The sequence below is a fragment of the Papaver somniferum genome, chromosome 7 (genome assembly GCF_003573695.1).
Source record: "Papaver somniferum cultivar HN1 chromosome 7, ASM357369v1, whole genome shotgun sequence".
Taxonomy (NCBI): domain Eukaryota; kingdom Viridiplantae; phylum Streptophyta; class Magnoliopsida; order Ranunculales; family Papaveraceae; genus Papaver; species Papaver somniferum.
In genome coordinates this window covers 127637023-127663845 of record NC_039364.1, presented here as the reverse complement: position 1 = coordinate 127663845, position 26823 = coordinate 127637023, and the positions used below count along the sequence as shown (strand labels likewise).

At 40.3% G+C, this 26823-nt stretch overlaps 1 protein-coding gene across 1 annotated transcript in view; it reads left to right on the top strand.

Moving 5' to 3' along the window:
• LOC113295205 (protein FAM98B-like) overlaps positions 1-26467 on the top strand; it is a 46956-nt gene extending 20489 nt beyond the window's left edge. Inside the window, exon 3 of the mRNA XM_026543549.1 lies at positions 26271-26467. Within this exon, the coding sequence (XP_026399334.1) occupies positions 26271-26467 (197 nt within the window). The remainder of the gene's footprint in view (positions 1-26270) is intronic.
• The last annotated feature ends 356 nt before the right edge of the window (positions 26468-26823 follow it).

The window sequence follows — 26823 nt, the reverse complement described above, 5'->3', positions numbered from 1 at the left end:
CTAGCCTTTTAGGTTTTTGGAGAAACTTCAACCACGGTATCAACATTAACAATAATCTCTAGAGGAACACCATCCATGATCTCATCATCGACAAGGATTTCTGGAGCATAGTCATTCATGGTCTCAGCACCAACAACGGTCTCAGGAGCAACATCCTCAGGGCTTCACCAACTAATCATTCTCCGAAGTGTTACACATGAAGCGGACTTCTCTAAGAACCAATGATTCATATCAAGATGTGAATACCTGATAACATGCTCACATGAAAGTCTTCCCAAAGCTGGCACGTCTGGTGGGCATAACCCGAAGTCTTCCACAAGATGTTCTCATCACCTTTACAAATGATATACAACACACTCCAGGCCATGGGTTTGCAAAAACGTACCAATGGGTGAGGAATGAGAAAATGATTCCTTGACGAAAGATGTTTTTCTATGTCTCTTCTACAACATACCAAAAGGACGCATCAATCGGACATACGAGCTGAAAGATACGGCCTTTACCGTCAGGTCTACGAAATCTGAAAAATTTGTACGGGATTACAAATTACAAATGTGCACGCTTCATTAGATGACCTATACAACTCCAAATTGAGTGATTCTTTTCTCCTGGGATAACTCAGTCTCTTAGATTCAAAAATTGGGGTCAAGCATCGAATTACGACGTCGTATGAGGTTTCTACAGCTTCCAGAGCATACAACGCGCCACCAGAGATTCGTAGACGGGAATCATAACTTCCACGGTCGATCGGTGTCCACCAGGTCTTTTCGCTAAGTCCTTCATCAAGGTACCTCCAATTTCGACCATCTAGGTCTTTACATCTATTTTTCTACCAGGGTCCTCTATCTACAGAAGAAAGGAAACCGAAAGAGAGAGATTTAACAAAATATTGGGGACTGACGGTCCACTGATCATGACGATCATCTTCACAGTCCAAGACTCGTGGCACCAGACTCTCATGTACTAATCATTCATCATAAAGGTAATTCTACCACCGGGACATGAAACCATGGTCATTGCATCATCCCCTCTCGAAAGCAACCTCGGCTATGGTCCCGTGACCAGGGTTTCAGAAGTGATATTTCTACGACTGATAGAAGCAAGATGGCACTGCAAGCACCATGCTCATATATAAATCAAGGGGTCCTGATCTCAAACGAATCAATGACATTAAAATCCTTCATCAACCGTTCAAGACACAAGCGAATGGTCTAAAGACGCAACAAGAGTGTTTTACAACATGACGTCTGAGATAATTTTACACTGTCCTGTACAAACCGACGATCTGGGAGAAATTGGTGAAGAATCTAGGTATAAGTCATATACCGTTCTATTCGTATGGATGTCCTCTACAACATATCCAAAATTCACAACAATTGGAGAAACGAGCGAAGAGTTGTGGTCAAAACGTTGGACCACATGCCAGCTGTAAATTTTCTGAAGGTCTCCTGGAAGTTTACTGTTTCGTCGATTTCGGATCCTAAACATGCTCGAAACTCAAAAATCTTCTGTGGTTAAGCTTGGAAATTTCCTGGGCTTGAGGATACATATGCATATGTCGAAAATCTGACCCCAAACGAGGATTCTATAGCGTTTTACTAAAAGGCTGAAGTCTGAAATTTCCTGGTGACGTATTTCGGAAAAATTACTCGTGTATTCACATGGGTTTTCATTCATTCACTCACGAATCAGCAATTTCATACTTCTATGAAGAGGTCACAGGAGATATACTTACTAGGGGATTCTCTAAACCGTTTGAGGGCTCGGCAATGTTAGAATCTCCGTTGGCAACTACATTATCTTCATTCGGTTCGGGATTTCGGGAACTCTCCATATTCTCATATCCCAAAGAAGAGCACGCTTCATCAACATAATGCTTATATACAATGATTTCTTCTTGGGCATCAACAAAAATTATTATTATTTTATTCAAGGAGATGCCACGATCACCTGCACGAAAAAGGGTACTTACATCGACTTCTCCATCAGTGCTGGATTCATGAATTGTTTACCCGGGAGCAAGTTGAAGATAGTCAATCGATGGATAAAAAGTACGAAAAGAAGTAACAAACCTTGATCTCATGATCCTAATTTCACGGGCAAAGTCATGACACAAGGAGCGCTAACAGCTCACCAAAGAAACGGTTGGGGACTACACGTCATTTGCTAACATCATGTAGTCCTTACTTCTGGGTTCTCCACTCCCGTAGACTTTATTCCATTTCCATGGAGTCTACATTGATCCAGGATCTCACTACATTATCATTCTATGGTAAAGCTAATGAAATAACCAGGAGTACAACTCAGTATAAAGGATCTCTCACCATCACCGAGAGGTTCCAGAAGTACCATTTCTTACTATGGAAACACTATCTTTGGAAGTATCATTGGGAGTCAGTCATTCTCGCAAAGTGGATACTTCAGCACATTGTTCATACAAAGTGCAGGCTTCGACAGAACAATGAATCAATGGGATAAATGTGCTCACTTCAGAGTCTACGAAAATGGTAACCATCCAACTCTTACCTATTTACAATTTCACTAGCTATGGTGATTACAATCTCGAGAATTCGTTCGCTCCTTCAAACCTGCAAAGACGAACAAATATCATTATTCAAAATCATGACTTGATTTTCATAAAACCGTGAACAACCCACGTAAAATTTTACTGAGTGAACATCCACTGGTTTTTCAAAAATTGGACAGACGTCCATTCTACAATTGTAAAAACCCACAGACATTATTTCACCATGTATAATTGTTTACTTTCAACAGTTGTTCAAAATCAAAACTTGATTTTACAAAATACGTAAATATTGAACGTGAAACTCACGTAAATTTGAAAAATATATCTGTATATTTTTACTCCCTCACCCGAGCTTCTGTCTTTGAAGCGAGAGTATATTTTCAAAACTTTGTGAACGCTCACATATCAATAAAAATTTTCATGAAAGCTCATAGACAAAATTTTATTAACAAAAAAAAAAAAATTCTCTCATACGAGCATCCACCTTTGAAACGAGAGTTTATTCTACTTTGTGAAATTTCACATATTTAAAAATAAAATTTCGGTTTTTGTGAAAGCTCATAGACAAAGTTTTATATCATTAGACTCATGTCTATTTTGTTTGTTCCTTAATCTATTCCTAAAACTGGGATTTCCTTACCGGGCCCGGCCCACGAATCCTAACCGACCAAGGACTCGTCGTCCAAACCAGCGGTTCAGCACCAATTCATGGTCATCAAGTGATGCTCTAATCATGACATTGAAGCCTTCATCAAGTCGTGGTTTGCTCATGCTCTCTAAATCCGATAACGTTTCAACTTACGACTAAGTTCAATTACTGGTATTATTATTTATGGTCGGAAAATCACCATTTAATGCTGACTGAGGAACACAGATTTCCTCAGTAAGCAGAGGACTTAATGTAGATGGTGGATTTTCGACAAGGGCTAAAATCGTAAACTCATAATTATACGAAGCTCTGATCCAGCAATCAGACGTGAGTATTGAGACACGGGTCTCTCATCGAATTCTCAACGGAGAGTACTTTCTCTCAGAGTACATGTAGATATGTAGTCTCACGACTGGACGACGACGACATATCTCATGAATACTAAACACTTTCAGTGATTATTTCTATATAGTATCACGAGATGGACGGCTCCTAGACAGCTTGCTCTGCTAGTATAGAGCGATAACGTCTTCAGGAACAAACAACGAGTTTACCCTGACTATATAAAGGATATGACTTACCGACAAGCTCATATCGGGATAATTAATGCTCCTAGACAGCTGGCTCTGCTAGTATAGAGCCACAAAGTTAATTATTCCTAATTAAGATTAATTCTACCGTGACATTCACTACTAAATTCCCAGAATAATCTATTATTGCTCCTATTCCATGGTCGAATCCACGACTGGTCCCATGGAGTGGCAATAACAATTGCTCCTATTCTATGGTCGAATCCACGACTGGTCCCATGGAATGGCAATAACAATTGTTCTGATTCTATGATCGAATCCACGGCTTGATCTCATAGAATAACAATAACTATATTATCTCATTACTCCGATTTCATGATCGAATCCACAACTGGTCTCATAAATGGTAATAGATAAATCTTAATTACTACGATTCTATGGTCGAATCTACGACCCCATGGAATGGTAATGCTCACTTTATTATTCTGATTTCGTAGTCGAATCCTCAGCTGGTCCTATGAATTAATAATAAACATCTTATTACTCAGTTTTGTGAATTATTCTCCATTGAATTCCACAATTAGTAATAAATAACCAACAACCGGGCGTCCGAGCTACCTCTAAGTAAGCCCCGATTCAAATGGTGAAGGTGTATTCAACGACGATACACTAACAGTCACCACACGAACGAGTGTTTCAAAAAATACAACGAAACGATGAACCTATGTAAAATAGGGAAGAAAATAATAAATAATTAAAAATATTGACCAGGGTGCTGGGAGCACGGACACACGACCGACCGACCGTGTCGTGGTCAGTCCCACGCTAGTTTTATATTTTTTAATGCATTTTTATTATTTTCCATGATTTGATGAAAATTCTCTCATTTCATCAAATCTCCTCCGTCTCGAGGAAACTCCTCGGTTTCATGATACTTCCATAAATCCATAAAAAATAATACAAAATTAAGGAAAGGAGTGTGGGGCGTGACCATTGGCCAACCGGCCATGCCTTGATCCCAACCGGTCCCACACCCCACGGTTTCTTATTATTTTATTATTATTTCTCTAATTTCATGAAAAAACTCCTTGATTTCATGGTATTTTGCACAAATCATCAAATAATAATAATAAAATAAAATAAATTATGAAAACTTGTGGGACCGGACCATGGACGGCCGGCCATGCCCTAGACGGTCCCACACGCCCCTTTGTTTTATTATTTTATTATTAGTTTTCCTTGAATTCATCAAATTCCTTGATTTCATGGTATTTCTCTCAAATTAGGAAAAATTCCCTCAAATCATCAAAATACCTAAAAATATTAAAAAATTAGGGAAACTCGTGGGACCGAGCCCTAGCCGGCCTGCCATGCCTTCCACGGTCCCACACGCCCTTGTTTTTATTATTTTAATATTATTTGCTTCCCTGAACTCATGAAAACTCCTTCAATCCATGGAAACTCCCTAAATTCATGATTTTTTCGTAAAATCATCAAAATATTATAAAATTAAGGAAAAGGTACCACGGGACCGTGGTCACGACCGGCCGACCATGCCTTGACCACGGCGGTCCCACGCCTCCTCATCCCTTATTTTATAATTATTTTTCATCATCTCAAGGTGTTTTCCTCAGTTTCGTCGAAACCCTAATTTTGGCATATTTTCTCGAATGGATGCTCAATTGCACACCAGAAAAAATATTAAAATTCTCAGGACTGAGACGCGGACGCCTTGGGGACACGAGCATGCTATCTTGACTGACCAAGATTGGCTCTTTGGCTCACGGAAGCCGGTCCCATCAATTTTCACAGTTTTGACCTAATTTGCACAATTGCTCGTATTAGGTCCAAAACTCTTCCAAACAATTTGGATTTTCATGAAGTGATCGTCAGGCGGTCACGGGACAACCCAGGGCCGGTTTCATGACTCCATGGTCGGTCCCTCACCTCGTCATAATTAATTAGGTTTTCTCACCTAAGGCTCAGACGAGCATTTTTGAATAAATGATTAAGCCAACATTTAATCATTCTTCCACCAACAAATCGTCAATTCTTCAGGAGTTCTTCGTATTTGCTCATGTGAGCATATGGACACTACATGGTTGATCCACGGTCCCATATAGTCGCTCCCTCCTTCGTCCTATGGTTAAACTTCTGACGAACCATGAATTGATCATCAATTGATCAAATTAGGGTTTCTGAATCCAAGTGTAGATGGTGGATTTTCGACAAGGGATAAAATCGTAAACTCGTAATTATACGAAGCTTTGATCCAGCAATCAGACGTGAGTATTGAGACACGGGTCTCTCATCGAATTCTCAACGGAGAGTACTTTCTCTCAGAGTACATGTAGATATGTAGTCTCACGACTGGAAGACGACATATCTCATGAATACTGAACAGTTTCAGTGATTATTTCTATATAGTATCACGAGATGGACGGCTCCTAGACAGCTTGCTCTGCTAGTATAGAGCGATAACGTCTTCAGGAACAAACAACGAGTTTACCCTAACTATATAAAGGATATGACTTACCGACAAGATCATATCGGGATGATTAATGCTCCTAGACAGCTAGCTCTGCTAGTATAGAGCCACAAAGTTAATTATTCCTAATTAAGATTAATTCTGCCGTGACATTCACTACTGAATTCCCAGAATAATCTATTATTGCTCCTATTCCATGGTCGAATCCACGACTGGTCCCATGGAGTGGCAATAACAATTGCTCCTATTCTATGGTAGAATCCACGACTGGTCCCATGGAATGGCAATACCAATTGTTCTGATTCTATGATCGAATCCACGACTTGATCTCATAGAATAGCAATAACTATATTATCTCATTACTCCGATTTCATGATCGAATCCACAACTGGTCTCATAAATGGTAATAGATAAATCTTAATTACTCCGATTCTATGGTCGAATCTACGATCCCATGGAATGGTAATGCTCACTTTATTATTCTGAATTCGTAGTCGAATCCTCAGCTGGTCCTATGAATTAATAATAAACATCTTATTACTCAGTTTTGTGAATTATTCTCCTTTTAATTCCATAATTAGTAATAAATAACCAACAACCGGGCGTCTGAGCTACCTCTAAGTAAGCCCCGATTTAAATGGTGAAGGTGTATTCAACGACGATACACTAACAGTCACCACAGGAACGAGTATTTCAAAAAATACAACGAAACCATGAACCTATTCAAAATAGGGAAGAAAATAATAAATAATTAAAAATATTGACCAGGGTGCTGGGAGCACGGACACATGACCGACCGACCGTTTCGTGGTCAATCCCACGCCAGTTTTATATTTTTTAATGCATTTTTATTATTTTCCATGATTTGATGAAAATTCTCTCATTTTATCAAATCTCCTCCGTTTTGATGAACCTCCTCGGTTTCATGGTACTTCCATAAATCCATAAAAAATAATACAAAATTAAGAAAAGGAGTGTGGGGCGTGACCATTGGCCAACCGGCCATGCCTTGGCCCCAACCGGCCCCACACCCCATGGTTCCTTATTATTTTATTATTATTTCTCTAATTTCATGAAAAAACTCCTTGATTTCATGGTATTTTGCAAATCATCAAATAATAATAATAAAGTAAATTATGAAAACTTGTGGGTCCGGGACTTGGCCGGTCGTCCATGCCCTAGTCGGTCCCACACGCCCCTTTGTTTTATTATTTTATTATTAGTTTTCCTTGAATTCATCAAATTCCTTGATTTCATGGTATTTCTCTCAAATTAGGAAAAATTCCCTCAAATCACCAAAATACCTAAAAATATTAAAAAATTAGGGAAACTCGTGGGACCGGGCCCTAGTCGGCCGACCATGCCTTCCACGGTCCCACACGCCCTTGTTTTTATTATTTTAATATTTTTTGCTTCCCTGAACTCATGAAAACTCCTTCAATCCATGGAAACTCCCTAAATTCATCAAATTTCTCAAAATTCATGAATTTTTCATAAAATCATCAAAATATTATAAAATTAAGGAAAAGGCACCATGTGACCGTGGTCACGACCGTCCGACCATGCCTTGACCACGGCGGTCTCACGCCTCCTCATTCCTTATTTTATAATTATTTTTCATCATCTCATGGTGTTTTCCTCAGTTTCGTCGAAACCCTAATTTTGGCATATTTTCTCGAATGAATGCTCAATTGCATGCCAGAAAATATCAAAATTCTCAGGACTGAGACGCGGACGCCTTGGGTCACGAGCACGCTATCTTGACCGACCAAGATTGGCTCTTTGGCTCACGGAAGCCGGTCCCATCAATTTTCACAGTTTTGACCTAATTTGCACAATTGCTCGTATTAGATCCAAAACTCTTCCAAACACTTTGGATTTTCATGAAATGATCGTCAGGCGGTCACGGGACAACCCAGGGCCGGTTTCATGACTCCATGGTCGGTCCCTCGCCTCGTCATAATTAATTAGGTTTTCTCACCTAAGGCTCAGACGAGCATTTTTGAATAAATGATTAAGCCAGCATTTAATCATTCTTCCACCAACAAACCGTCAACTCTTCAGGAGTTCTTCGTATTTGCTCACGTGAGCATATGGAAACTACATGGTTGATCCACGGCCCCATGTAGTCGCTCCCTCCTTCGTCCCATGGTTAAAATTCTGACGAACCGTGAATTTATCATCAATTGATCAAATTAGGGCTTCTGAATCCAAGGATCATCATTCCAGATTCCAACCTTAATAATTTTAAGACGACCTCATGGTCATTAATCTTATTAATTATTCTCGGTTCAACAACCAGTACTTTAATTTTTTGGTACGCTGCCAATAATCCATCAGATAAGCAACACATGCTCAGACGATCAAATATTCAACAATTCATCACATGAGCAGCATTTGCTCAGATGAGGAATATTTGCTCAAACCAAGGAATATTGGTTCAACAATCGATATTAAACGATCCATCGAATGAGCAATACTCGCTCGCTTCATCGTAAGAACTATACCTCTGTCTCATGACATGTTCAATTCATGGGTTTCAGAACATCATGTTCAACTCAGCAACTACATGGACTCATCGTCCCATCAAACCACGAAGTCATCAATTGACTAACAAACCACGAGACGTCAATCGTGTCACTTTGGGGGGATATCACTTAGGGTTTTGGCCTGGCGGTCTACGGCGCGTGTGCTCAAACACACGATGGAATGTGAGCAAGTCGTGCAATCAGTTGAAGGAATTCACGAGGTAGTGGGTGGAAAATCGACCAAGTCTCCACACGTTGATCAACTGGTTACAAACACGATCTCCACTTCCCCATTCCTTGATTCCATCAACTGTCACACTTCATGGAGTCATGGTGTCTAAAATTCCAGAAATATAAATAAGTCTCTGAATCATGATTGAATCATCGACATCATCAGTATCATCAATCTCACGTCAAACTGACAACACGAGATCATCAACTCATCAATTGAGCAACTACTCTCAATTGAGCAATTTCAATGACCCAAAGCTTATCATATTCAGAATATACACACCCACAATCTTTGATTACCGTTGATTCCACACATTTCTCAGCTTCTCTCCTACAGATCAACCCATCCTCTCTTGTGATCGAATTTACTTTGGAACGGTCATTGTCTTGATTTAGGCCGGAGTACTACAGATTGATCTCTCGAATCTAAACCACCCCCTTTGCAGCGGTGCATCTGTGTGAGGTTTAACATTTCGCTCGGTTCGAGGAGTCTCCTATGTACGGTCGTCTCCTCAACTCCTTAAAAACCAGCAAATCGTTTTTCCCCATCTACAGATTGGCGACCACAGTGGGAGATCATTCTCTCGGTTGCAATCTCAATTCTCACAAGGATGGACGGTCTTAGGTCTACCAATATGGGTTCAAACCCGATCCTAATATTGCAAGCTCTAGTGATACCGCTAATTCCGCTCCTTCGACGCAACCTGCTACTACTACTGCTCCAAGGACTGGTGCTCCAGTGATCACCCCTGCAAGTGACGGCACTTGCGCCATCAACAATCTACTCTTCGTTGATCTCCTGAAGAAACCAGAGGAAATCAGCCTGCCATTGTTGATCTCATGAAGGTTCAGATTGACGTGGCTGCAGCACAGAAAGAGTTGTGTACTTATGCCAAAACTCTCACAGAAAAGCTTGCATCTGAACGAACTCAGCCTCAGCGCGAGAAAGGAAAAGTTAAAGAAACATCTTCAACTGCTGATCCTGAAATCTCTCCAATCCATGTTGTACATGATGAAGAATCCCGCAAAGCTGCAAATGACTCTTCAGCAATGGAACCTGCAAGTTTCATCAATCACTCGTGAAGACCTGGAGCACTCTTTTGAACATCGAGGAAAAGACAAGATATCATCTGTCCATCTTCGTCAACCTTCATATCTCGCTGCCATACGGAGGATTCCTCTCCCAAAAGGTTATACCGCTCCAACATTCATTCTTTATGATGGAACGTGCAATACTCAAAAACACATTTCTCGGTTTCGGGCAAACACGAGCACAACCATGTCGTCCGTCTAAAGGAATTTTCGAAGTCTCTGAGGTAGAGCATACACCTGGTACAACGCACCGGGGAGTATCACCGTTTGGGGAGAGATGATTAATGCTTTCTACAGAAAATACTTCTTCGTGTCAGAGCAAGTCACTCTCTCTGATCTAGGAAGGATGCTTCAAAGGAGCGATGAACATCCCAATGATTATGTGAAAAGATTCAGAGCCCAGGCCCTGGACTGTCATGATCCAAGCGTCACAGAGAAACAACTGGTAGACTTCTGTATCAACAACATGATCCCAGTTTACAGAGCTTTGTTGGAAAATCTACGTTTCCATACCTTCTCAGAGCTTCATGAAGCGGTGAAGAGATCGACGACTACTGCACCCGCTTTACTGGAAAGAACAAAAGCTACAAAGGCTGAAGAACCGCGCTCGAGGTACAAGACATTTGATCAACAAGCAGTACAACCTCCAGCGTTCCACAAACGCTGTTGCAGAAGGGAGCAAACGAAAAATCGAACCGCCGTGCAAGCATACCTCAGCTCCTTCAAAAGCAAAAAGGAAGGATAACCAAGATGCACAAACCTCGACCTAGCATCAACAAACGGGAAATGATCGGACAGACTCAAACCTCCCTGAAGTGATCGAGTTACCGGAAGTCTGGGTGCAAGATGATACAATCAACTTTATGTTCATCAAACAGAGCCAACTGAAGCAAGATGGAGAACCGCAGGTACTATCATCTTCATGGATTCATCAATCATCCAACAAGTAACTGCAATATTTTGAAGCACATCTTCAAAGAGAAGGTTTATCTACACAAGATTCAACTAGGGACTGAAGGAGTACACAGATCCTCTCCCAATCAATACCTCCACTCTCTGAATAACCTATTTGAACTCTATTTGAACTCCTACACTTCTCCAGGGATCATCACACAGACACATTTTCAGCACTCAACTAGATATCATCCAGCGTGCAAATAACGCCACCAACACCATCAGAAGTCTCCCTAGTGGCTGGGCATTCGAGCGACAACATCTCTTTTGGAGAAGAAGATCGCATGACGGATGAAGGACACAACCGAGCATTGTATGTCACTGGTTTCATCAAAGGCACCGAATTTAGAAGAGCTCTTGTCGACACCGGTGCTTCCACCAACATTGTCACTATGAATACTCTCAGGATGGCCAGATTCCCACAAGGTAAAATCGTTCGCTATCCCATCCTAATGACAGGATTTGAAGGAAGTCAAAGCCATACATATGGATATGCATACATAGATTTGAGGGTTGGGCCGATTCGATCGAAAGCAAAGTTTCATGTGATCGAGCAAGAACCTGACTACCACATAATACTGGGACGCCCATGGCTCCATGATAACAAGGTGGTTCCTTCAACATACCATCAATGCATGAAGGCCCTGCTCGACAACAAGATCGTTCGCATTCCGGCTTCATCATCTCCTTATGCTCCCGTCTATGATACTGAGTTCCTTGAATCTCAAAAAGGCGTCCCGGAACCTCCAAGCAGGATTCGCAGTACTCCACTTCCAAGCTGGAAGACTATCGAGAAGGCTGATAACGATCCGTCATCCTCAGCTGCTAAAATGATCAAGTTACCTACCACACCGACTAAACGCCATAATGATCAAGTCTCAACTCCAGGGTCAAACTTCACGACCGATCGAGATGAAGACGGGAGAGTCATTTATCGCCGACGGAAAGATTAGCAATTAATCGCGGAGAACGATGAAAAGTCTCCCCACCATGAAGAATCGTGTCAGAGTGAGCTATCACTTGAAGAAGAAGTCCAAGATGCCCCGCGAAACTACAGGACGACACTGACTCTACCACTGACGATCTTGAAACAATCAACATTGGGACTGAAGACGATCCAAGGCCAATCCTGATCAGTTCAGCACTATCACCAGAGGAGCGGACCGAGCTGATAAAATTGTTGAAAGAATATCAAGATGTCTTCGCCTGGACGTACGAAGAAATGCCGGGTCTGGATGACAAACTCGTCACCCATCACCTGCACATCGTCCCTGGTTCCAAAGCTGTCAAACAACCGCCCAGACAATTTAGACACGAAGTCGAGGAGCAAATCAAGGTCGAAATTCGAAACTGTTGGCAGCAGGGTTCATCAAGCCTATTCTTCATCCAACGTGGCTAGCAAATGTGGTACCTGTTAAGAAGAAAAATGGTCAAATCAGATGTTGTGTCGACTTCAGGAACTTGAATAAATGTTGTCCAAAGGATGATTTTCCTCTACCCAACATTGACATGCTCGTCGATGCAACCAGTGGTCACGGTATGTTCTCATTCATGGACGGCTATAGTGGGTACAACCAGATCAAGATGTATGAACATGACGCCAACAAGACTGCGTTCCGTACTCCCATTGGGAATTTTCACTACACTGTGATGCCCTTTGGATTAAAGAATGCTGGTGCCACCTATCAACGAGCCATGACTGCCATATTCCACGACATGATGCACAAGCAAGTAGAAGACTATGTTGATGATGTGGTGGTAAAATCGAAGACTCGAGCATCTCATCTCGAAGTTCTAAGGCAGGTGTTTGAAATGCAGAGAATACAAATTAAAAATGAATCCTTTAAAGTGCGCATTCGGAGTTTCTTCCGGAAAATTCTTAGGATTCCTGGTCACGGCTGAAGGGATCAAAGTCGACCCAGACAAGGCAAAAGCTATTACCACCATGCCTCCTCCACGTACCGTGAAGGAACTACAGAGCTTTATGGGCAAGGTAAATTATATTCGACGCTTCATTCCTGGATTAGCTCAACTCATTGCTTTTCACACCTCTGCTGAAAAAGGAGCAAGCTTCACCTGGACAGCTGTTCAACAAGAAGCTTTCCATAAAATACAACAATATTATTGTACCTCATGAGGTCTCCAGTGCAGGGACGACCTCTGATTCTTTACACAGCCTCCAGTGACGTCGCCATCGGCGCACTCCTCGCTCAGGAAGACGACGAAGGCGTCGAACGACCGATTTACTACTTCAGCCGCACAATGAGAGATGCTCAACTCCGATATCCAAAGGCCGAAAGGGCATGCCTGGCATTGGTACATGCAATCCAGAAGTTCAGACATTACTTACTATCTAACAGGGTCGTACTCATCTCCAAAGCTGATCCCATAAAGTTCTTGCTATCAAAGCCAGCCTTGATAGGAGACCAGCGAAGTGGATACTCCAGATGTCAGAATTTGACATAGCTTGCACGCCACCTAAAGCCATCAGAGGTCAAGCGGTCGCAAACTTGCTCGCTGCTTTTCCAGGGGAAGACACAACAACACTACATGAAGAAGTGCCCGGCGAATTCCCAGACATCTTGGTCATCAAGGAAGAAACATGGCTTCTATACTTTGATGGATCTGCCACCCCTAGTAGTGACACCGGAGGAGCGGGCATAGTACTGGTGTCTCCATCTGGTAAAGTTTTCTCACATTCGTTCAAGTTAGATTTCCACTGCACCAACAACTCAGCAGAATATGAAGCCTTCCTATTAGGATTATCCTTGTCCAAGCAAGCAGTAGCAACACACCTTGAGATAAGGGGGGATTCAAAATTATTGGTCAACTAGATGAATGGGACGTGTTCTCTCAAGAAAATAACACTTGCTCCATTCAGAACCGAAGCTCAGCGACTGTTGACCTATTTTGCTGACGCAACGATCGTCCATACTGGACGGACTAACAATAGGCGTGTTGATTGCCTAGAAACTCTCGCCTCCAAGCTGCAATTCGAAGGAGCAGAGAAAAATATCATTGTACATAGGCGTACCGTATCTTCAACTTGGCTCACTCAGATAGAAGACATTCCAGCAAACGATTGGCGAGCACCCATCATTCATGAATTGAGCAGCTCTGTTTCAGAAGGCCAAATCAGCCTCAAAGAATTGAAGAACTACTTCTTGCTCCATGGAGGACTATACTATCGAAACCCTAATGGATCTCTATCACGATGTCTTGGGAGCAACGAAGCGGAATAACAACTCAAGCGCATACATGAAGAAATCTGCGGGCAAACGTTAGTGGTAACACTTTACAAAAAGCTTCGAAGAATGGGATACTACTGGCCATCCATGGAAACTCAGTCAAGAGCTTTACAAGGATCTTGTCCTGATTGCCAAACACCTCCTCATCACCTGGAGGTTTTGACAGTCCACCGCACTGGGGACTGGAATGAGCCTTACATCAAATACCTCCGGGATAACGAACTACCACTGGAAAAGAAGCAAGCAGTCAAACTCATTCAGAAATCTAAGAGATTCGTCTATCTCGATGGGATCTTATACCGCAAAAGCTTTAGTGGGAATTTACTGAGGTGCTTAGCCGAACATGAAATCTCTAAAATCCTGAAGGAAGTACATGATGGAGAACATCAAGGAAAGAGGAAACTATTTGTTCAAATTCATGAGAAATATTATTGGCCAACCATGGAAGATGATGCAGCCGCACATGTTCAGAGGTGTCACCAATGCCAAACCCATGGTAATCTCATCCACACTCCTTATCTCCCGTTGAATTCTGTGAATAGTCCGTGGCCTTTCTACAACTGGGGACTAGATATCATTGGGAAGATCAATCCAGCATCTTCAAAACAACATGAATACATCATCACTGCGACAGAGTACTTCACCAAGTTGGTCGAAGCTATTCCTCTTCGAAGCACCACTGGAGTTACGATTGCCGCCTTCATTAAAGAGCACATAATATGCAGATTCGGAGTTCCTAAGCATATCATCATAGATAACGGAACTCCTTTTGCCAATCAAGATGTTGAGAAGCTGCTCAATAAATATGGGGTCAAACAAATCTTCTCCACACCTTACTATCCACAAGGAAATGGTCAAGCAGAAAGTACCAACAAGACTTTGATCAGGATTATCAGTCGGACGATTCATGACAATCCTCGATCATGGCATGAGCAATTACCCATGGCTCTATGGGCTTACAGATCTGCACCAAGGAGATCGATCGGTACTTCGCCATATTCCCTTGTCTATGGAGCCGACGCCATACTTCCGACAGAAATCAAAGTTCCCTCAGCCAGGATTGCAGCATCCAGTGGTGTACAATGGGATGAGGCTGAAATCTTCAGATCAAGGATCTCTGAGCTAGATATGCTTGAATCAAGGAGAACCAAGGTGGAAAAATATGTGGAATCTTACAAACAGAGGATCTCCAAAGCCTACAACAAAATGGTAAGACCTCGAACATTTCAAGTAGGATATTTGGTATTAAAGACGGCAAAGCACATTCAACAGGACATATTTACTCCTAAGTTCTCTCCTAAATGGGAAGGGCCGTATGTGGTTATCAAAGAAGTGTCTAGCGGATACCACAAAATTTTAGCAATCAATGGAGGAAAGGAAGGAAACATCATCAATGGTAAATGGCTCAAAGCTTATTATGCGTGATCCACGAAACAAACTACCTCTTCATCATTTCAAGCATTTTCAAAAATGTAATTTCATTCCTCCAAAGAGCATGCGAATGCTCCTTTGTTCATTAAACATTTCATAAATGAGCAAAATTCGTTCATACCATGATCAACTGTTTCACCTAACTAGAAACACAGATTTATTTAAAAAGCAACAACCACAAATGCTCACTCAGAGCAAACCACCCAGCAACAGATAATCCCTGTAAGAAGCCTCGTCAAGCTTCTTCTGAAAAATCTTAGTCTTTGCCTTCAAGTCTTCGACCGCTTTCTCAACCCTTGCTGACTCCAGAGACAGTATCCTCTCCTCATCCAGTAAAGCAGCTTTCATGGAAATTGCATCGGCAGCCTCTGCCGCCTTATGAACCTTGATTATCTCAAGACGACGACAGATCCAGCTTACATTGAATCGCAATATCTCACAATTCGAGATCATTTCATCCCATTTGTGCAGTTCATGGTTTTTGACGTCTCGCAAATACATCTGGTTCATTTCCTCTATGATCGGCAATAGCCCCGCTACCGTGGTTAAAAGAGTTGGAAGAAAACCTTTCCACACTTCTGTGGTAGTAATGTGACCATACCTCTTCCAAATCTTGGTGTACAGAGGCGCATGACATTTGGGAATCACGAATCCACCGACCACTTCATTGTCTGGGAAGGTATTAATCAATGGAGCTTAGAATAAGAGTCCAGCGGTTGGGTATTCACGAACATGGACACTGTCTCCAGTCTCCAAGGATCCTGCAGAATCTTCACATGCATGGTTGCTGCTTTCCTCAACCTCAACCACGGTCACGGACTTTCCACTCTTTCTTCGTTTAGCATCGACGACGACACGGACATCCGCCTATGATGAAACGAAGGAGTGTTAATCCCGGGACTCAGTACAATCTCAAGAGTCATAGGTTTACTTACAAACGATCCAGCTTCAGCACGAGCCGATCCATACCGGGCAGGAGATCTAACAGTCCGCTTAGGCCTAGCATTATGAGGAGTAGCATTCTTCTTACAGTCCTATGTCAAATCATTCTCTTGTGATCAACAATCTCGATCGAACAGGGACAAGAAAGGATAAGAAGAAGAAGAAATGTACAACTTACTAAGATAGACTTTGCTATTTCACGCTTCGACTGAAGATCATCTTGAGAAGAAATGCTATTGCTCGACATGACGGCAAGGAGGTAGGATCAAAAACTTCTCTGCACGATGAAACTGACTCAGGAATGGAATAAATATTTGCGTGGATCATAGATTTGGAGTCTTGAAGATATATATATCAGGCGATAGTCATCACTCGCGAATAGTCGACTCAGTTACGAGTTTCACTGAAACCATAGGCTTCAAAGATCGATACTGAAGACGCTGAGGAAAATAACGCACTGGGGACTGAACATCACGGGTAAAAGGATAGGCCACGCATCCTTGTACACGTCAGAAATTCTCAACCGTGTGTTATGTTACTTCTCATGAAAATCGACAAGTCATGATGAATTTGGATGTATGGACATTGGTCCATGTCATGGATTAGAAGAAATCGACGTTAACAAAATGTTCATCATTCAGAAGAAAAGTCTAATTGAAGTAAAGTCATTTAAACAGTCAAAAGAAAGATATCCACTATGAAGACTAAAAGGGAATGCTCTAACGTCTAAAGAAGATGGAAGTAAAACTACTCGTCGAACTCATCCGAATTGTCAGATTCATCGTCACTATCCTTCTCGGAATCATCTTCTTCAGAGTCACTGTCAGAATCATTGGTGAAGTCCGGCGGACGGAAGATAACATCATCATCATCTGAATCCGAGTCATCTTCTGCTGCAGCTTCAGCTTCAATTTTCTTCATCATCCTCTGATGCTCTCTTTCATGTCGGTCAGGCTTGATGTAACGCTCGGATGGTTCCCATGTGATATCTTCTTAAGAAGCATCAGCATCAGAATCATAAGGCACTCCATCCAAGAATCGATGCTTCTCCTCAACCCTCTGTCTCTTACGCCAGGTGAGATCTTTCTCACGTTGACGGGCATCCTCCTTTTTGTCTTCAGCTCCTCTTTTCTTGAGTTCACCAAAAGAGACTCTTCGCTCACCCAAGGGAACATTAGGCTTCGCCCCTTCATGGGTAACCCTAGCCTTTGATTTCGCTACAGAAGCATCGTAATCCTCATCAGAAGAGCCAGAGGAAGAAGAAGAGGAATACCAGTAATAGTAATTGGTATTATTGTTGGTCGACATTTTCTGGAACCGGAAGATCAAATATTACTACTATGTAAACAAACCAACATCAGCAAAAAAGGTAACTCTGAACTCTTACCTCTTTACAATTCTACTAATGGTAGTAGTTATGTCGTAAGAGTTAACACCTCAAAATCGTTCGCCTCTTCGAAACTGCAAAAACGAACGAAACTTTATTTAATTTCCGAAATTGATTTTTCATGAAATCACAGACAAAATTTTCATAATGTGAGCATTCACACAACTGACCTATAAAGTTTATAGCAATAAAATATTTCATCATAAATATATCGTCTATCTTCGAAGGTTCCTCAAAACACACGCTTTGATTTTTCGAAAAAAGCAGCAATTAATGCAACTTGCATACATGAACTCTCAAGGATTTTATTTAATGAAAACAAACTCATGAAAATAAAATATATCATCATATTTTGCACAATATATGTCACGGCTGCATATATGTAAAAAAAACAAACTATTTTTTTCCTTCGTATCGTCGTTATTTGTCTTTAAAACGAAGGTTTATTTCAAAATACTGTGAAAGCTCACATCTCATACATATGATAAAGTTTTGTATTTACATGAAATCTCATAAGAAAAATTTTATCATTGGACACAAGTTCATCATATGAATTTCCCTTCGAGTCGTCGTAATTTGCCTTTAAAACGAAGGATTATTTCGATTTCGTGAAAATTTACTCCTTTTATGATAAAATCGTGGTACACATGAAAGCTCATACACTAAGTTTTATCACTGGACCTAGGTTCATATACTAAAGAAAAAAATCTCTCCTAAATCGGGGATTATAGTTAGTTTTCAAAACTAACGATCGAACGGACATACGTTTTCAAAAACGATGGTTTTTTTTTCATAAAACTCACACTAATATACACACATGTATATAACTTCATCATGATCAAAGCATGAACAACCCATGATACTCATGGACATCAGAAAAAAAACAAAAAAAAAACGGGCTTACCTGGTCGGTGGCCGGAATTGGCCGAACGGACGATCGGCGGCGGTCGAACGGCGGCGAAGCTCCGGCAATTTTTTTTCCTCCACTCGCTGCTGACGTGAAGGTGATGGAGAGGTGAAGAAGGTGCTGGCCGTGTGTGTGAAGAAGAAATAAAAAAAAGAAAAGGATTAATTCCTTTTATACCAAATTTTATTTCCAAAACCTAATTTCACAAGGATTTCCTTATTGGGCCCGGCCCGCAAATCCTAAACGACCAAGGTTCCATCGTCCAAACCAGCGGTTTACACCAATTTATGCTCATCAAATGATGCTCTAATCATGGCACTGAAGCCTTCATCAAGTCATGGTTTTCTCATATTCTCGAAATTCGGTAATGTCCTAACTTACGACTAAGTTCAATTACTTGTATAATTTATGGCCGGAAAATCACCATTTAATGCTGACTGAGGAACATGGTTTTCCTCAGTAAGCAGGGGACTTAATGTAGATGGTGGATTTTCAACAAGGGATAAAATCGTAAACTCGTGATTATACGAGCCTATGATCCAGCAATCAGACGTGAGTATCGAGGCACGGGTCTCTCATGAATTCTCAACGGAGAGTACTTTCTCTCAAAGTACATGTAGATATGTAGTCTCACGACTGGACAACGGCATATCTCATGAATACTGAACACTTTCAGTGATTATTTCTATATAGTATCACGAGATGGACGGCTCCTAGACAGCTTGCTCTGCTAGTATAGAGCGATAACGTCTTCAGGAACAAACAACGAGTTTACCCTGAATATATAAAGGATATGACTTACCGACAAGCTCATATCGGGATAATTAATGCTCCTAGACAGCTTGTTCTGCTAGTATAGAGCCACAAAGTTAATTATTCCTAATTAAGATTAATTCTGCCGTGACATTCACTATTGAATTCCCAGAATAATCTATTATTGCTCCTATTCCATGGTCGAATCCACGACTGATCCCATGGAATGGCAATAACAATTGCTCCTATTCCATGGTCGAATCCACGACTGGTCCCATGGAATGTCAATAAACAATTGTTCTGATTCTATGATCGAATCCACGGCTCGATCTCATAGAATAGCATTAACTATATTATCTCATTACTCCGATTTCATGATCGAATCCACAACTGGTCTCATAAATGGTAATAGATAAATCTTAATTACTCCGATTCTATGGTCGAATCTACGATCCCATGGAATGGTAACGCTCACTTTATTATTCTAAATTCGTAGTCGAATCCTCAGCTGATCCTATAAATTAATAATAAACATCTTATTACTCCGTTTTGTGAATTATTCTCCACTGAATTCCACAATTAGTAATAAATAATCAACAACCGGGTGTCTGAGCTACCTCTAAGTAAGCCCCGATCCAAATGATGAAAGTGTATTCAACGACGATACACTAATAGTCACCGCACGAACGAGTATTTCAAAATACAACGAAACGATGAACCTATGCAAAATAGGGAAGAAAATAATAAATAATTAAAAATATTGACCAAGCTGCTGGGAACACGGACACACGACCTACCGACCGTGCCGTGATCGCCAGTTTTATATTTTTAATACATTTTTATTATTTTCCATGATTTGATGAAAATTCTCTCATCTGATCAAATCTCATTCGTCTCGAGGAAGCTCCTCGGTTTCGTGGTACTTCCATAAATCCATAAAAAATAATATAAAATTAAGGAAAGGAGTGTGGGGAGTGACCATTGGCCAACTGTCCATGCCTTGGTCCCATCCGACCCCACACCCCACGGTTCCTTATTATTTTATTATTATTATTATTATTATTATTATTATTATTATTTCTCTAATTTCATGAAAAAACTCCTTGATTTCATGGTATTTTTTGCACAAATCATCATATAATAATAAAATAAAATAAAATAATGAAAACTTGTGGGACCGGGCCACTAGCCGGCCGGCCATGCCCTAGCCAGTCCCACACGCCCTTTGCTTTATTATTTTATTATTATTTATCCTATTTTTCCTTGAATTCATCAAATTCCTTGATTTTATGGATTTCTCTCAAATTAGGAAAAATTCCCTCAAATCATCAAAAATACCTAAAAATATTAAAAAATTATGAAAAACTCGTGGGACCGGTCCATAGCCGGCCGACCATGCCTCCATGGCCCCACACGCCCGTGTTTTTATTATTTTAATATTTTGCTTCCATGAACTCATGAAAACTCCTTCAATTCATGGAAACTCCCTAAATTCATCAAATTTCTCAAAATTCATGAATTTTTCATAAAATCATCAAAATATTATAAAATTAAGGAAAAGGCACCAAGGGACCGTGGTCACGACCGGACGACCATGCCTTGACCACGGCGGTCTCACGCCTCCTCATTCCTTATTTTATAATTATTTTTCATCATCTCATGGTGTTTTCCTCAGTTTCGTCGAAACCCTAATTTTGGCATATTTTCTTGAATGGATGATCAATTGCACGCCAGAAAATATCAAAATTCCCAGGACTGAGACGCGGACGCCTTGGGGACACGAGCATTCTATCTTGACCGACCAAGATTGGCTCTTTGGCTCACGGAAGCCGGTCCCATCAATTTTCACAGTTTTGACCTAATTTGCACAATTGCTCGTATTAGGTCCAAAACTCTTCCAAACACTTTGCATTTTCATGAAGTGATCGTCAAGCAGTCACGTGACAACCCAGGGCCAGTTTCATGACTCCATGGTCGTTCCCTCGCCTCGTCATAATTAATTAGGTTTTCTCACCTAAGGCTCAGATGAGCATTTTTGAATAAATGATTAAGCCAGCATTTAATCATTCTTCCACCAACAAATCGTCAACTCTTCAGGAGTTCTTCGTATTTGCTCACGTGAGCGTATGGACACTACATGGTTTATCCACGGTCCCATATAGTCGCTCCCTCCTTCGTCCTATGGTTAAACTTATGACGATCCATGAATTGATCATCAATTGATCAAATTAGGGTTTCTGAATCCAAGGATCATCATTCCAGATTCCAACCTTAATAATTTTACGACGGCCTCATGGTCATTAATTTTATTAATTATGCTCGGTTCGACGACCAGTATTCTAATTAATATTTTTGGTACACTGCCAATAATCCATCAGATGAGCAACACATGCTCAGACGATCAAATATTCAACAATTCATCACATGAGCAACACTTGATCAGATGATAAATATTTTCTCAAACCAAGGAATATTGGTTCAACAATCAATATTCAACGATCCATCGAATGAGCAATACTTGCTCACTTCATCATAAGAACTATACCTCTGTCTCATGACATGTTCAACTCATGAGTTTCAGAACATCATGTTCAACTCAGTAACTACATGGACTCATCGTCCCATCAAACCACGAAGTCATCAATTGACTAATATACCACGAGACGTCAATCGTGTCACTTTGGGGGGATATCACTTAGGGTTTTGGTCTGGCGGTCTACGGCACGTGTGTTCAAACACGTGATGGAATGTGAGAAAGTCGTGCAGTCAGTTGAAGGAATTCACGAGGTAGTGGGTGGAAAATCGACCAAGTCTCCACATGTTGAGCAACTGGTTTCAAACACGATCTCCACTTTCCCACTCCTTGATTCCATCAACTGTCACACTTCATGGGATCATGGTGTCTAAAATTCCAGCAATATAAATAAGTTTCTGAATCATGATTGAAGCATCAACAGTATCATCAATCTCACGTCTCATCGACAACACGAGATCATCAACTCATCAATTGAGCAACTACTCTCAATTGAGCAATTTCAATCATTCAAAGCTTATCATATTCATAATTCACACACCCACAATCTTTGATTACCATTGATTCCACACATTTCCCAGCTTCCCTCCTACAGATCAACCCATCCTCTCTTGTGACCGAATTTACTCTGGAACGGTCATTGTCTTGATTTAGGCCGGAGTACTACAGATTGATCTCTCGAATATAAAGCACCCCCTTTGCAGCAGTGCATCTGTGTGAGGTTTAACATTTCGCTCGGTTTGAGGAGTCTCCTCCGTACGGTCGTCTCCTCAATTCCTTAAAAACCAGCAAATCGTTTTTCCCCATCTACAATAGGATGCTATGAACTGATCCTATTAAACATGCAATAACCATCAAGTCCTTTTGATGTACATTCACTCGCATTTACAAGGGGTGGTGAGCCCTTACATATAAAATATGTGCTAGTAGTTTTCCAAACGCAAATTTCTTGGGAACTGTAACTAGTCCAAAATGTCAAAACATTCACCAGAGCCATAAGTCACTTTTATGGTCTGCATTCTGCATGAATATTTTTCTAAATTTCACCTTGTTTTCTTTGTAATATGGAATTTTTACCATTTGCATCTTAGGATGGTCTCGATCCTGTTTTACTGAAGACATTGTAAAAGTGACTGATATGCTTTCTTACCTAAAAGCATAATGGGAAGGGGGGTTGTGCATCTAGTAATTTAGAAAACACTTATTGAGAGATATGCCGTCACCTTGCATTCTGTCAATCTTTTTCCCATTTTCGTTCACTCAAATAAAGTGATATTTGTATGAGTTCTTTCAAAACAATCATCATGTCACAACCAAAGTTTCTTTATGGTTATACCCAAAGCCCGTATGAGTCAGTTTCCAACATTTCATAGTCGGAGTCAATATGGATTCAATAATCCAAATATTATAGTGAATTATATTGCACTAGATTGACTCATTCATTTCTCTAAAATATATTTCCTTCCAAATATATTAGAAACTATAAAAGATGCAATCAATTACATTCTCATCATTTTGATGTTCCACATGATATCCATTTGCACGGATTACTTGGGAGTTTAACAAGGTGTGATTATCTCTTGGTACATCTAGAGATTTTGCGACGTCTTTGTTCTATCTTGAAAAAAATGAGCAGTGCTGCGCTCGATAAGATAGTCAATTGGCCAGGCAAAATTCTTGTTGTCATTAAAGTTGATGTGAAAATTGGTTGCTATTATGATACATGTACATATTACATTATATATACCAACATCTATGACCAGGTGCATTTCCATCTCTTTTATTTATGATGGGAGCTAGCATTACATTTTAGCTGATCCCATGTTCAATTGATACCTATGCTTTGGTGTCATTACTGTTGGGAAAAAAAAATACATTTTTGTCTCATGATATATAAGACCCTTTTCACACGCTTTATATGAGTCATTACGTCTAACCCTTATTACTTCGGGGTACTTTTCATTTTCAATTTTGCTACATTTAGCTTTATTTGAGAAATTTCTTTATCTCAATAGGCCAAGAGAATCTCACTACAAATCTCAACCACTTACTTTAGGTTGAATATATTACTAAAAATAATTAATTCTCTTGTCGTCATACTTCAACATATACCGGTTCGTTAGTATTATAAATGAAGTAGATAAATTGAAATTTTCTGACTCATATCATCTTTTGTGAGTTCTTCCACAAAAATTGGAATACATGTGATTTTATTTGCAACGTATCTTTTGAAAATACCGACTCTTAATAGTCGATCCAGTGGATTGCATCCCACGGAACATTTCAAATTTTGGGAAGAAAATATCAAGTACACAACAATGGTGCTCAAGTACTTCTAAACCCCAAATAAATACATCGGAATTGAATTGGTACAACCAATTAAACAAAATGCACCATTCAACTATAGCAAATATCATATTCAAGAGAACAAATAGCATTAAGACCAAAATTCTTAAATTGACCGTTTATATCATGTGGACTTATCTTGAGAAAAAAAAATGTTGTAGAAACAAATAAATAAGCCCAACGAATATTCGGTCTTTAGTTACATACCTCACATTTTTGGTTCCCACCGTATATAGACAGAACCGCTACATACTTAGTCGCACACGTCCCAAAACTAAAACAGGACAGGACCGGGTCGGATTGTCCGGACCGAGTTGGACCGAGTTGACTGGACTGAGTTGGATCAGGTCATGTTGCCTGGATCGGATCGGATCCGTCTTCTTTCTCTCGCACAAACGTTCGTTTCCCACTGGACATATTTCAGAGATTTCCTTTCTCCTCGTTCCCAGAGGATTCCAACGGCCGCACCAATCACGCACCAATCACGCACGAAATACATCATTATCATCATTATATTATGAAATTAAACGGATTATTGACCAAATGTTTAATCACTCAATTGTGATTATAGGATTTCCCATATGCCAATCAGGGAAAACAGATTACTAACCAAATGTTAATCACCCAATTATGATTATGGGATTTCACATATGCCAGAATCATCATGTGAGAAAATAGTCAAAAGAGGAAATTTCTCGTATCATAATGTATGTGAGACAAAGCAAAACATGATAAAAAAATTTATGACTACCAATCACACATCATCTGGTTTAGAAATTAGAGCATAGCATATACATACCAAAATCGCCAATAGTACACAACTAGGATCTCAATTATAGCATCACAGTAACAGTTCACTGATTAAAATAAAATAAGAAAAGGATAGATTGTCTCCGTTTACCTTTACACAAACGGATGAATGGACAAACGTACCAAAATCAGATTACGATGGAGCCTTTCCAAAAAAAAAAAAATCACTGTTTGACGATGATCAAAACAAACAAACAAAAAATTCTCTATTTTGTGACAGGATTAGAGCTCTGCATGATAACGTTTTCCAGTATATCATTGGGAAAAGCAAAGAGACAAGGAAGAGAAGAATTTTTATTGATTCGAGATCTTAGGTTACATGGATATATTACATGTATATACATGGAGATGGGAAAACCAAAAGACATTTGTTTTGGACCGCACACCTATGGGCTCTAAGCCCTACAATAAGAGGCAAATATTTCAAGTTCCAAGTGAGGGATCTTCTTAAAAATCAACGACAAAACACATGAAGAATGATAATAACCCCAAAACTTAGAGTTTTCAATCTCTCTAGATAGACTAGTCACAATTTCCCTAATTTCTAGATCGCCCGATTCCTGAAAATGATCAATTGCTTCTTCTAGGTTATAATAAGGTTGTACATCCTCACTCATATTTAAAATCTCTGAGAATCGATTTTCTTTCTCTAATAGGGGTATATTGGATTAGGAATTATATGGATAAAAATGTATTTTGGTTTTGCCAGAAACTAGAAAAGTCTCATGGAATATAATAGATTATATTAGATTCTTTTATGGGAAAGTAACGAATATTATAAATTTCTAATATAAAAATTATTTTGATGGGGATATATTGTCGGTAGAGTTGGCGGCGGTGCTAGTGATGGTGGTTGCGGCGGTAGTTGTGGTAGAAGTGATGTTGGTTGTGGCGGTGGACCAATGGTGATGGAGGAAGGGATGACGGTGGTGATGGTGGTGGTTTTGGTGGGGGCAGTGTTAGTGGAAGCGATGCTCGTGGAGGTAGAGATGATCTTGGTAGTAGTAGTGGTGGTGGTGGTAAAGGAGATGTTGGCGACGGGAATGCTGACTGTGGTGGTGGTGGTGGTACAGATAGCGGTACTGGTGGAAGGGTGATGTTGGAGGTATGACAGCTGGTGGAGGTAGGGGTGATGGTAGCAGGGGTGGTTGTGGTGCTAGTTTATAAGCAATATATGAGAATCCGTAAGTTTCCGCAAGTCCTATGTCTTGGGTTGAGATTTATGGAAGAAAATAATGTACATATTTTGCCTTGTAATTTCCATAAGATTCCACAAAAGTCTTGGGTCCCTAACAATTGAAGGCTTCGGGTTTTTATGGAGTCTAATATTCATAAAATTAAATACCTCAGAAACTTAAGGAATCCAAATAATTCCGAATTGAATACAATGGAAATTTCGGGAATCTTTATTTTCTTTATAATTCCTTATTCAATACACCCCTGTAAGAATATTATTTTTAAATCATT